Source organism: Chrysemys picta, chromosome 4 (assembly GCF_011386835.1).
Source record: "Chrysemys picta bellii isolate R12L10 chromosome 4, ASM1138683v2, whole genome shotgun sequence".
Classification (NCBI taxonomy): domain Eukaryota; kingdom Metazoa; phylum Chordata; order Testudines; family Emydidae; genus Chrysemys; species Chrysemys picta.
This window is the reverse complement of record NC_088794.1, coordinates 20,429,054-20,442,328: the sequence shown is the minus strand read 5'-3', so window position 1 is coordinate 20,442,328 and position 13,275 is coordinate 20,429,054. Positions and strand designations below refer to the sequence as shown.

At 48.5% G+C, this 13,275-nt stretch overlaps 1 protein-coding gene across 1 annotated transcript in view; it reads right to left on the bottom strand.

Moving 5' to 3' along the window:
* Positions 1-1,407: 1,407 nt before the first annotated feature.
* LRRN2 (leucine rich repeat neuronal 2) overlaps positions 1,408-13,275 on the bottom strand; it is a 97,613-nt gene continuing 85,745 nt past the window's right edge. The window contains exon 2 of the mRNA XM_005306392.4: positions 1,408-3,932. Coding sequence (XP_005306449.1) covers positions 1,497-3,662 — 2,166 coding nt within the window. The 5' untranslated portion in view covers positions 3,663-3,932 and the 3' untranslated portion in view covers positions 1,408-1,496. The remainder of the gene's footprint in view (positions 3,933-13,275) is intronic.

Sequence of the window (13,275 nt, the reverse complement as noted above, 5' to 3'; positions counted from 1 at the left end):
AGATCTTGAAAGGTAAAGCAACATTCATAACCATGAACATTATACTTCCTGGTGGGAAAATTATTTTTGGTGTCTATTTACACTGACTCTTTTCTGGTGGCCTCTTTCTATCACTCTCTTTCTAGCTATCCATCTATTTATCCATCAGCCAATTCATCTGTCCTGCCTTTCTCTTTCCATGTGGTTCCCCCACCCCCCCCAATTAAAGGCTTCTTAGAAATTTAAAAGTAAACAAATGAGTTTTTTTAAATAAAAACATCCATACACCACTAGCGAAGGGAAGCTGACTCTCCCAAGCTCACTGATTTGAAATTCTATAGACGGCATCATCCCTTGGTTTGGCATAATTAGAAACAGAAGGGGGTGGGGGGGGGAGAGACTCATGCTGTCCACCGGTATGTTTCATTTGCAATTTTAATTGCTCATCAGAGAAAGAGAGGTGATGACAGCATTGGAGACCAGAATATTTATTCCCCTCGCACCCATAAAGCCTCTTCTCACTTTCATCTCCTGGGATGTTTCAAGTTATGCAGTGGGACATGTGCAGAGAGCAAAGTGCAGCTATTTGGAAGTAAGACACTGTTCCGGGAACCTCTGCCACATCAAAGATTTCTCCCTGCCATACACCCTGCCCCCACCCTTTGTCTCTGCAGCAATGTTTTTCCAGCATGAACCCTTCACGCTATAGACCAGTGTACAAAGGTTTTTTGTTTCTTTCTTTCTTTTTTTTTTTTTTTTTACAAAAACAGAAAAGCAAGAATTTCCTTTTTTTTTTTTTTTTTTTTGTAACATTATCCACAAAAGTTTACAAAATAGCCTTGAAATCAAGCTCTTGGGTTATGGGATCCAATCGGCTTTTCACGGCGGAATCCAGCCGGAGTCACAAAGATGTCACTAGCCAGTTAAGAGATACAGCAGCAGCAGCATCCTTGTTTCCTTAGCCCAACTGTCCTCTTCCCCCCTCCCCACTCTGTTCCTTGAGGTGGTTGTGGGTGAGCGAATAAGGGGGCTGGCAGGTTTGAGTCGTGGTTACCTATGGCTGTACACACAAAAAAAGTCCCAAAGGGAAAGGCCTTTGTGTATTTCCAAGACAGGGACCATCCATCTAGCAGACTAACAGCTGGGCTGCCGGGGGCTTGGTGTCATCTGTGGTTCTACAGTATGGCTGTTCTTGCTCATGCTCTCCGCGCTGGGCATTGCCTTTCATTGTCCCTGTCTGTGCTGAAGATTCACTCAAGAACCTTTCCCCCTGTAACAGCAGGTTGTCTGTAAGAGAAACAATCTGTTTGGACAAATGTTGATGGGTGACTTGGGCAGGGCATGGGGGCAGAGGGGCACCGCAAGGCCTGGATGTTGGCCATGTCCCGCTCCACTTGCCATGCTGCTTTGTTTGTCAGTCAAGTCTTCTTTTTATTTTTGGTAAAAAATAGTTTCACTTGCCTTCTCCCCGACCCCCGGAACCGCCACCCCATCTCCACGCCCCTCCAAAGAGTCCTTCAAGAGTCCAGCGGCGTTGCTTGCACCTCCACGGCTAGGAGCTTCTCCCCAGGCCTCCCCTGATCCCAGTGTTTGACGAAAGGAGGGTAGACCACGCGCACTGAGGACGAGCCCGGGTTCCATGGCAGGCAGCGCAGGAGCAGCTTCCCAGGCTGCGGCCTGTAGGAACCAAAGCCATAGTGGCCTACCAGGCTGACTGAAAGCAGCAAGATGCAGAGGGCCAGCACCGTCAAGACACTCCGCCCGCTCTCCAGGTACCCATAGCCGTAGCCAGCCTCTTTAGTCCTGGCATTCACACAGGCCACCTTGGACTGCAAGTTTACGAAGGCCACGTGAAGGCAGGCCCAGTACTCTGTGCCCTGGTGGAGCCGGGTGATGTTATACAGGTGGGTGCCCGCAGGGATCCGGGCCACGTTGGTCACATCCAAACTGGAACTGAAGGAGAAGCTGGACCAGGTGAGATTGGAGGAGATTGTGTTGAGGTGGGGCTTCCAGGTGACAAGGATATGGTAAGCCTGGACTTCCTTCACCAGAAGCTCCAGGTTGTCCATGCTGAGAGGGAAGGAGCTGTTGACCATCAGGCTGATGCTCTTGGTGTCAGCACCAATGAGGTTATGGGCCACGCAGGTATAAAGCCCGGCCTCCTGTGCAGTTATCTTGTGAATTTCCAGTGTCCCTTCAGGGTGCACCTTGTACCTCCCGTTCTCCAAGTAAGGGATCAGCTTGACCCCAGAAGGTGTGACCCAGTAGATCTCTGGTTCCGGTTCCGCCAGGGCCCTACAATGCAGTGAGATGTTCTCGCTGTCTGCCACCTCCAAGTGGGAGGGGAAACTCTTGGTGGAGATGAGAGGCAGACACCGGTCGGTCATTTCCCGGAAGGGAACATCCCGGATGTGCCTCCTCTTCAGGTCCGGGGGTTCGGCGCACAGTGTGGACTGGGGCTCGATGAAGCGGATATGGTTCTCGGTGCTGTTGACCCAGCGGATGACACAGTCACAGCGTATGGGGTTGCTGTGGATGCTGATCTCCTGCAGGTTGGGCAGGGACTCTACCGTCTGCTTATGCAAGGCACTTAGGGCGTTGTTGTTGAGCATCAGGGTCTCCATTTGGGGCAGGTGATGGAAAGCGCTAGGGTGGATGAAGGACAGCTTGGGATTGTTGGTCACGTCCAGTTTGGTCAACTCGGGGAGGTTGATCAAGGCAAACTTGTCTATGGAAACCAGCTCCTCCATGTTGTTAAGTCCCAGCTCCTTGAGGTGTAGCATATTCATGAAGTCACTTTGCCTGATCCTCTGCAAAGGGTTTTTGTTCAGATCCAGGAACTTAAGGCCAGGGACTTGCTGCAGCGCCCGCTTGGGGACATTCACCAGCTTGTTGTCATAGAAAGACAGACTCTCCAGGCTTCTCAGCCCTTCCAGGGCGAAATCTGAGATCTCCCTCAGGTTCATCCCAGCCAGAACCAAGCTCCTCAGATTCGACAGAGGCCTGAAGTTCATATCCAAGATAGCATCCACCTTGTTGCCTCCAATCATGAGGATCTCCAGGTTGGGGAGCACCTGGAACCAGCGGCTGTCAACAGTCCTCAAGAGATTAGAGTTGAGGTGGAGCCGAAGGAGGTTACTGAGGCCTGAGAAGGCCTGCGGGGAAATCCTACGCAGCTGGTTGTGGTTCAGATACAGCTCCTGGAGGTTGGCCAGGCCAGAGAAGCTGTTATCGGACAACTCAGCCAGCTGGTTCTCTTCAAGATGGAGGCTCAACAGCTGGGGCATGTTCTTCAGACTGAAGTCCCAGATGTCAGAGAAGCTGTTCTGCGACAGGTCCAGCTCCGTCAGGTTTTTCAGATAGTCCAGCTCACTCTGGTCCACCCTGGCGATGTGGTTGCTTTGCAAGAGCAGGGTCTGTGTCCCCTCTGGCAAGCTCTCCGGCACCGTGGAGATGAACAAGTCATTGCAGTCCACGGTGGCAGCCTCCCTGTACACAGACCTGGGCGTGTACCAGGGCCGGATCTGACACACACACTGCAGTGGGCATTTCACCTTCCAGGGCACTACGGGGATGGCTGTGGCAGTTGCCACACAGATGAGAAGCAAGTTCATTTGAAAGTGTCTCATTTTCAACTGGCAAGACTGACTTCCTTCCTGGGCAAAAACTTTCACAGGGCACATCCAGAACTTGGCACAGGAAGAGGGAGAGGTGGAAATAGGACCCACACACACAGAAAACCCCTGCCCCAAGCCTCTTCCACCATTCACGGGTGTTCCCTGCAGCGTTATTGTTCCTGTTGAAGGCTGCACAGCTCGGCCTTCCCTGTAGAAGAGGTCATAATGCTCTGGGCAGCGCTTGCTCCTTTAATCGGAATTTCTCCTTTTCTTCCTCCCAAGGTGATTCATTTTTTCACTCTGCTGCATTTTTGAGGTTTCCTCTCAAGGTCGTTCCTGAAAGAGCCCAAGGAACAGGTCACGTTAGAGGAGAACCGCGCAAGTGGCAAACAAAGCAAGACAGAGAAATATAGATTAATCCGGCACCCGCAGTAATGAGAGGAGTGTAGGTCTTGTGGTCAGGAGCTCTGGCTTCTGCTACAGACTCCTTGTGTGACAAGGTATTTAACCGCTCGGTGCCTCACCAGCTATAAAATGGGGCTGATAATATTTCCTTTCTCCCATCCTTTGTCTCTCTATTTAGGTTGTGAACTCCTTGGGGCAGGGATTGTCTCTTACCGTCTGAATGTACAGCACCTTGCACAATGGGGCCATGATCTCAGAGGCCTCTAGATGCTACTGTAATATAAATAACAATAACCCATTTCTTTATCTGGCTCAACCGAAAACTAGAGAGAGGTCAAACCAAGACTTCGGAACCCAGCATCCTCCCGTCTTTCAGATCCTGTTCCAGATTTGGTGTCTGACCCCCAGAACAAACCAAGCCTCTGGATCTCCATGCCTCCTGAACTTTGGGAACCTTTAAACACCTGGGCCCATCTCTGCACAGAACTAAGGGGTTAAAATGAAGCCAAGGGATTTCAGAATCAGTGTCTCCAATTAGGGCAAATCGTGAGTGTGTTATATTAGTAAAATAATCCAAGAATTTTGGAAAGGATATTAATCCTCAAGCTTCAAGGCATAAACCATCTAACAGAGCCAGGAATTAACATCCCCTGGGTGCTAGTTATCCCATCATACTAAAGGATCTCTGGCATTTTTCTCTGAAGCAGCTGGTACTGGCTACTGCCAGAGACAAGATAGGCCCCGGGTCTGATCCAGTCTGGCAGTTTTTATGTGCGGCATAGTTTATGCAAGTTTTTACAAGGGGTTGAAAGAATTAATGTGTCTGTGGTGGTATTCAGTGATCACTCAGTGCTTAAGGGGTTTGCAAGAGCTCTTTTTTACTCTGTGCCCAGTACCAGCCAGCTGTGCATAACAAGAGCTGCACAGCGCCCTGCCCAGAACCTGTCTGGGAAGCTCAGCCCTTAAAACACAGTCCCCAATACCACAGCTGAGGAATACGCTGGGAGCTACATGAAAGTGATGGGTGACCATGGGGATGGGGGCAGGGATTGGGGAGCCACACAGGGACTGAATTCTTGATCACAGCAAAAGTCTACTGGCATGAAACCAAAGGTAAAAGGATCTCCACAGAGAGTGATCCAGAGATTCCTTTGCTCATTCTCTCTCCCTGTAGGGAAAAAAACGGGAAGCCTAAATATTATCACAGGCGTAGCCTCTTTTGCTGAGGGGGAATGGGGAAGATGAGCAGCAGTAGGGTTGGGGGTGGGTGGGTGAGGGACTAGCCCTATTCTCACAGTGCTCGCCACAGCAATTCTAGCAGATGGGAAAGGGAAAGCCAGAGGAGGGAAATGGAGGCAACAGAAGCAGAAAAGGGGAATGCGAGAAAGGAGGATGATCGGGTGGCTAAGGGTTTGTCCACACAGCAAAAACAACAACCACCCCAATGCAGCAAGTCTCAGACCAGGGTGAACTGATTCGGGCTTGCGCTATAAGGCTGGAAATAGCCTTGTAAATGTTTTTGCTGAGCTTGAGCCCGGGCTCTGAAACTCAATGACGGGGGATGATCTTGGAGCCTGGGATCCAGCCCGAACATCTACACTGCCTGCCATTGTTAGCTCCGCAGCCTGTGCTGCATGAGCCCGAGGCAGTTGAGCTGGGCTCTGAGACTCATTGCCAAGGGTCTTTTTTGCTGTGTAGACGTACCCCATGGCATGGGTCTGGGTCTGGGTCTGGGGAGATCTGAATTCAGTTCCCAGCGGCCACAGACTCCCTTCCCCAGACACTTGGCAAATCCCTTCCCTTCTTTACGTCTCATCGCTGTGAAATGGGGTAATGATTCTTCCCTCCCACGTGGGGATGCTGTGAGGATACATTTAATGTCTGGGAGATGCTCAGTTATGACAGTAATGGGGTCAGCTAAGTACCAAGATAAAAGAAAAAGAGCTGCATAGAAATCGTAAATTCAAAATGCTTTGAGGTCCTTGGATGAAAGGTGCAAAGTATCGTTACATGGTAGAATTGTTCCTACAGCCAGGGCGTCCAGATCATATTCTGTACAGGATGCTGAATCCAACCTGAGACCATGTTACAAACCTAGAGCAAGGTACCTTTCCGGGGCGGGGTGGTGGGGGGCACCTAACTTTCCACCAGTTTTGGTGTCCCATGCACATTGGGTCACGGTTGGATTTACCCCCGAGAAAAACCCCAAACAGAGAAAGCAGGGTGAAGAGAGAGGTTTGCACCTTTGAGTCGAGTTGCTCAAAGAAACACGGGAACTGTTGTGCGTCCTGCACCAAGCTACAGCGACCCAGTGCAGGGGTAGCAGCTCCATTGCATATCAGTGCTCCACAGGCTCCGGTTTGGGAAGCATTGGTCTGTTAGGAGCTTGCATCTGACTGTTCCCACACTACAGGGAATTGAACTTTCCTCTGCAATGGGTGGGCCAGCCAAACCGGGCACTCATCTGAACCGCCAGCCTTTCATTGTTTCCTTAGCCGGTGGGAGTGTGACAGCTGCATATGCCCTGCGAATCCTTAGATGGGGAGACATCTCATGGTCTTTCTGTTCCCCCTCCCCTGGGGTCTGGGCTCTCAACTTGGTTATTTAGGCTGCTCACTCCTTGCCATTGATTTTCCTGCAGGCAACTGCTATGGGAGTGGAGAGCTCTGGCTGTGAGCCAGTGGCTACAGCAGGACTCTGTACTATTCTTTGTCAGAGTATTAACATACTAAGGGAGTGGGTAAGAGACACCCCTTGTGACTGTGGAGATGCCTGACAGACACAAACACTAGAAAGGAATAAAGGGAAGACAGCGTCTGAGTAGCAGTGATATTCCAGGTTACTGGCCTCCTAAGGGGCTCAGGTGTTCATGCAAGTAGATGGCAAGGGGTTCGACTATATTTTCAACTCCTATTATTTTCCCCAGTTATCAGAAACTACGGTGATGAGCGCTGTATAGAAACCTACGTAGAACAGACTAGTACGTTCTTATCAAATACACTGTGCATGCATGAAAGCTGTAAGCAGCCATTTAAGAAATACAGCATAGAAGAGCAGGAGATGTACGATCTGGATCCAGATCTGGATTCTGTAACCCATCCCTTCACACTTTGGTAGATGGAAAGCGGTTTAGATCTGGGGGGGTTGGGCATGAGCTTCTCTCTAAAACTCACTCACATGATTGCAAGATGGGCCTGTTTTCACAGGGTTTGAAATGCATTGTGGTATATTATTGTCTCTCTCTGTCTCTCTGTAACTTTTGTTATCGGCTTGATCCAGTGTTGACTTCAGTGGGCATTGGGCCAGGCCTGATCTATCTGTGCATTCAGACCATGTACCCAAGCACCTTATGAAATTATTAAAACCGTACGTAGGGCTTACAATCAATCCTTACTTTCCTTTTCTGTCCCCTACTCTTGGGACAAGTAGGATCACCTACACCTTCACTGCTCTTATCCTTCTCAACATGTACCCAAGGGGAACTTTTTCTTAAAAAGGGAAACCCCAGGCCTTTAAGTTTGCTGCGAGCAATCACAATGCCGTGTGTTTCTCACTCTCCAAACACAGATTCCCAACTTGCTGCTAAGGAGTTGGTATGTGGATGTCTCCACCCCATACCTCCTGCACTACCAAGTACTAGAACTACCACGGGGGAGCTTTGGGAACGCTGTGCATTTGTCATTGCTACATCACTCCTTGCATGGAAAGTACATTGTGTGACATACCATATCACACATTTTAAGTACCTAAAAATTAGGCATATTAGATAGCTCAGGCAAATGGTGGTGGTCTGTAAAGCCAGTGTTTGGGGCAAGGACTGTCTCTCACTCAGTGTATATACAGAATGGGGGGTTGATCCTGGATGGGGCCTCTAGGTGCTACCATAGCACCTAGAATAAGCACTGGAATAAATTGCCTAGGGAGGTTGTAGAATCTCCATCACTGGGGATTTTTAAGAGCAGCTTAGACAAACCCCTGTCATACTTAGTCCTGCCATGAGCACAGGGGACTGGACTAGATGACCTCTCGAGGTCCCTTCCAGTCCTACAATTCTATAATATAAATAAATAATAGTGAAATAGAGTGCTATGAAACAGAAACCAATCTCAAAGGAGTTCACCAGCCAGGGATTAGTCCCCGGTCCCTTTTCTAAGCACCTCTTTTCTTTAGCGTCTCCATTAAGTCATATTGCTAAATCCATAACATGAATTGACCAGGCCATATGCTGTGTTGGTGCTAATGATGAGTGACAGACAGGGAATCACTAATAACGAGTGGTAGGCAGAGGATGAATAACAGTGAGTGACAGATGTCATTTTGCAGGTTTGATTGCTACAGAGTTTGGCTTCTTTGCAGGGAAGCTGTCTATTTGAGATTTCTTTGGGTGTGTGACATCCCCACCAACTCCTCCTACAAGAGTTCAGATGAGCAGTGAGGGCTTCCCTCAGGGTTTGTCAGGAGCAGTGCCATGTTGGAGGAGACTCATTTTTCTGTCCAGAAACGGCAACCTGATGTGATTTCCCCATCTTTAATAGAGCTCAACCCCCATGCCCCACTGGGATCCCAGACAGAGATGACTTTGCCCCAGGACTATCAGAGATTCTACTGAAGAGAAGATGGACTGATTACTCCAAGTGTCGAGAGTTGTCGATAACATTTCCTTGGGAGGAGCGGGACCCACCCCTTCGCTGTTTTAATTTAACCATGGCCCCCAATCCTGCAGTGAGCTTCTCTTTGCAGACTCCTGCACCTGCCCAGAGCCCCCGTGACACTAAAACAGGGGTCCAGCCACCTGTATTTCCTATTCTATCAGTTCTTACTTCATGTTCATCACCATAGTATCAAGGAGATACTCTATGCTAGACCATCCGCATGCCAGCTATTGTTTTTAGGAGCATGCCCTGCAAAGCCCTATCACATCCCCTACTTTGCCTCCTCTCTTGGTTTCCTGAGAAAGCACGTGTGTTGAAAGGGGGGAAATGAAGGAATAGAGCACAGCACCTCACTTCTCTTTGCCCTGGAGCTACCCCAAGCGAAGGAGGGGAGAATTTTTGTGAGATCCTCTGATTGGAAGCATTGGCCCTGCTCAGAAAGCTAAAGAAAAACACCTATTTCATCTTGAGGTAATATGGGGATGAAAAAGAGTTGCAGTTAAACTAAACCAACGCCATTTCACTAACCCCTGTATCAACAGTTCTTAGCTACTCCTACCACTAACCACAGTCCCTCAGCTCCAGCTGCTGGGAGGCGTCTCTTTATAAAGGCATCTGACTGGTCACTCCAAAGTGATCCCAGGTGTGGCCCATTCTCCCTCTAGTCAGAAGCTCTAACTGGGTTCCTCAGTGGTTATCCAATGTTCCTGTGTAGGAGCAAGACAATTATTAACCCTCTCTGGGCTGGATGCGATCCTGGACCCTGCATCTTGCTCCAGTCCCCGTTCATTATCCAGACTAATGACTGTTGGGGTTTTTATGTCAAAATAATGTGGTTCTTTTCTCATTAAAAAAGAAATACAAACAGTTTCCAATCTTAACTAAACTGATATAAGCCACTCATGGGTTTGCATCAGTTTAGAAAATCCAATGCAAGGAATATCAGTGCAACCGTCTCATGTAGACAAGCCAGTAGTTCTTTAGCTCAAGCTGGAGAGACTCATGCTTTATCTCTGGGAATCCTGGGCTCAGGCCTTGATGACAGCCAAGGTGAGGGTTGTTACATGTACGCAGCAGCTAATGCATTGTGGGTGCTACTGCAATCCATAAGTAACAATCTGACCATCTCCTTCTCCATATTTTGTGGTTTCAGAGAAAACAGGACCCAGAAGCAAAACCAACCTTGGTGTTCGATCAGGGGCAGCGAGTTATATGGGCCTGGGGTGCCCATGCTCCAGCAAATTCAGGGCCTGGGGGCCCAGCTCCACCAATGTTCACGGCCGGGTCTTTTCCCCAGCCCTGCCTGCTGCCCTGCACGCCTCCCCCAGAGCGTCCCCGGCCCTGCTTGCTGCCCCCGTGCACCTCCCCTAGAGCATCCCTGCCGGCGCCCTGGGCAGCGGGCGGCTGCCCTGCCACTCTGCGCTGCGCTCCCTCGCCGGCCGCTGCCGGCTACAAAAGGGAGCGGCACCGGCGGCAGGCTGAGGTGGTGGTGCAGCTGCTGTCTGCAGAGGGAGATGCACACGTGATGGCAGCTTTCCTCCCCCCCATCCCCCGGCACCCACCACAGGGGAGGCGAGAGGGCTTCCTGGACCTGAGAGGGGCCTGGCCCCTAGGAGCACGTGAAGTGACGATGCCAGGTGGGAGGGAGAGGGCTGGGGGCATTTGGAGTCCTCCTATCTAGCCCCAGCCCTGGGGCAGCCTGCCTGCACCCAAACCCTCAGCCCCAGCCCTGAGCCCCCTCCTGCACTGTGAACCCTTCATCCCCCGCAGCCCTCACCCCCGCACCCAAACCCTCTGTCCTAGCTCTGAGTCCCTCCCACACCCCAAACCCCTCATCCCCAGCCCCACCCAAGAGCCCTCACCCCCAGCCAGAGCCCTCATCCCCCCCACATTGTGCAATATAGGGAAACTGTTAAACACTTACAGTTTCCAGTCCATTTTTACATTATTAAAAAAAATATGTATCAGCTTCCAAAGCAGGTGTGTGGGTGGGTGTGGGGGAGAGACAGGACTTGGACCTGTTCTGGGCACCACCAAAAAGTATACAGACCTGCTGCCCCTGTCTTCGATTTGCAAAAACCTGACCAACAAAGTGCTACAAAACAAATCATACCCATTCCTGTGGCTTCTCCCCATCTCAGAAAACCTCACACTCCAGAAAACAAAGCAAACAGGAGCAAGAAGGAAGGTTTCTCCAAAGGCTGCCGTGGTTTACAGCTCCCCTACTCTCCCTATAAAAGTCTTCCAAGCAAAGTTTATTCAGCATTGACTCACTCTGGTCTCTGCACCAGAACTGATCCTTTGCACTTTCCTGCTTGTCTGCTGCGAGGGCATCAGCTTTTAAACTGTCTCCCACAAAAGCAGCATTAAAGAAGGAGAAGGCTGCATTGATTTTTACATCTTTCCTTATGGACCCTCATCTTTCTTTTAAAACCCATGGGCATTTCTGCTGTTGTAAATCTCTCAGGCCATTGAAAATACTATAGAATTCTTTCCTCTTTACAATAATAATATGGAAGGACTATTTGATTTCCTCAAGGTTGTGAAAAAGGACCTAGAAAAAGGACCTAGCATCAGCTTCTGGCCTATGGAGTCAAAAGCCTTTCTGTTGACACCATTTCCGGCTCAGTACCTGTTGTTAGATTTTTTTTAAAATTATTTTTCACATGGCATATAATTAGACTGTGGAACTCCTTGCCACAGGGAGTCATTGAGGTCAAGAATTTAGCCAGAATCAAAAAAGAGATCGGATAAGTATATGGATAACAAAAATATACTGGGATATTACAGTGAATGCTAAGTCTTCGTCTGGAGTATTACATTTTGCATATTAAACCTCATGCTTCAGGATTTAAGTCATTTTCTAACTAGTAGAGATTAGGATGAGACCAAACATGGGGATAAAATTTCTTCTTAACTCTGCAACATGTTCTCATCAGACACAGCAGGTGAGAGCAAGTGTTCACACTAGCAGTGTTGTTAAGCTCATTAGTGGCATGCCTGTTTATCTAGTGAGATGATTGTTGAAGTGTTTAACACTTTACCAGGCACTCTGGATGATGATAATTGCTTACATTTATCTAGCACTTTTCACTCAGACTTTCACACTCTCACTTTCTCTCAACACACCCACACACATGAAATATCCCCACCTTGCTTGATGCTATTTCCTCATGTCATCATTCATGGCTCTGATTCTCCTCCCACTTACATGAAGTCAATCGGGAATAGTTAATCCACTTTAAATTTGCATCCTACCTTATTCCGGAATAACTTTCATGTGCAGACAAGCCCTTACCCTGGTAAAAATCCATTGACTTCCACGGCATCACTGCTGATTTAAGCCCCAACTCAGCAAACCATTTATGCACATTCTTAAAATTAAGTTTGTGCTTAAATCCGGTTGAAATCATTAGGATTTAAGCACATGCTTAATGCTTGGCTGAACAATTGGGGCTTAGTGCTTGCGTCAGAGAGCAGAAGCAGACGCTAGATTTCACTTGCCAATGAACTAAGGACACTTCCAGGCAGTTGCTGTGTAATAGCACATAGCAGCATCAGGGCAGGAAGTCACGCCAAGTGCTGCATCCAGTTGAAAATGCAAGAAGAATTTAGGGAGGCAAAATGGGGTTGGGGAGAACCTTAGTTCCCCATCTCCCAACGTTTCCTCTTTACTTAAGGAGCACAGGACGGTCTGGACAGAAGCTGTGTCATTGTTACCAATCCCAACACTCCATGGGAAATCTCTGCAGTTCTCTGGGGACTCCTAATCTCCGGAGGGGTTGGATGCTAAAACAGGATGGAGCCTGGCCCCCACCATGCAGTTACACTAGGATTGAGGGACGGGGTCAGACCTCCACTTTCCGAGAAACTTAAAAACAAAGTCCTCCCCAATTAACCCTCAGCCTGCTCCATCGAATATGTTTGGGTCCAGTCCCTGTCTGAGATCAATAACCCATCCATGGCAGCGCGAGATTTGGAATCAGTGTTCTATAAGGAGAGACTTGGATGAAGTGTCGGAGGCTGCATCTTACTCCTCTTCCATGAGTCTCATTAGAGCTGGGCAAATAATAGATTTCTCAGTTCACCAGCCATTCCGATAAATAAATAACATGTTTCAGATCAACCCCCGAAACCAAAAATTGTGGGAATTTTTGTCAAATTGAAAAGTTTAAAAAATTATGTTTCATTTCAATTTTGATCATTTTAAATTTTTTAAAAATTGTAGATAATATTGAAGGACATTTCTAAACAAAAAATCACTTTGAAGCGAAAAATTGTGATATTCCAATTTGAAAATGTCAAAACAATTATTTCAGTTTTTTCAGATTTTTTTTTTTTGAGGGAGGGGCTTTCACCCAGAACAATCGGGCGAAGTCAACATGACTTAGCAAAACTTTCAGGGTTGCTGAATCTGCATTTTTTTTGCCAAAAATATTTCAGATGAAAATTTTCACCCAGCTGTAGGTCTCATCTCGCATATGAGCCACCTAGCCCCCGCACTTCCTCCATGTCCAGAAGGAACCCAGTACTGAGGGCAAGAGGAGATGGGAGGGGAATTTAAGCTGAGGAAGCATGTGGTAAAGAGCAAGGTCTGTTGGGAAGGAGATATTTTCACGCAA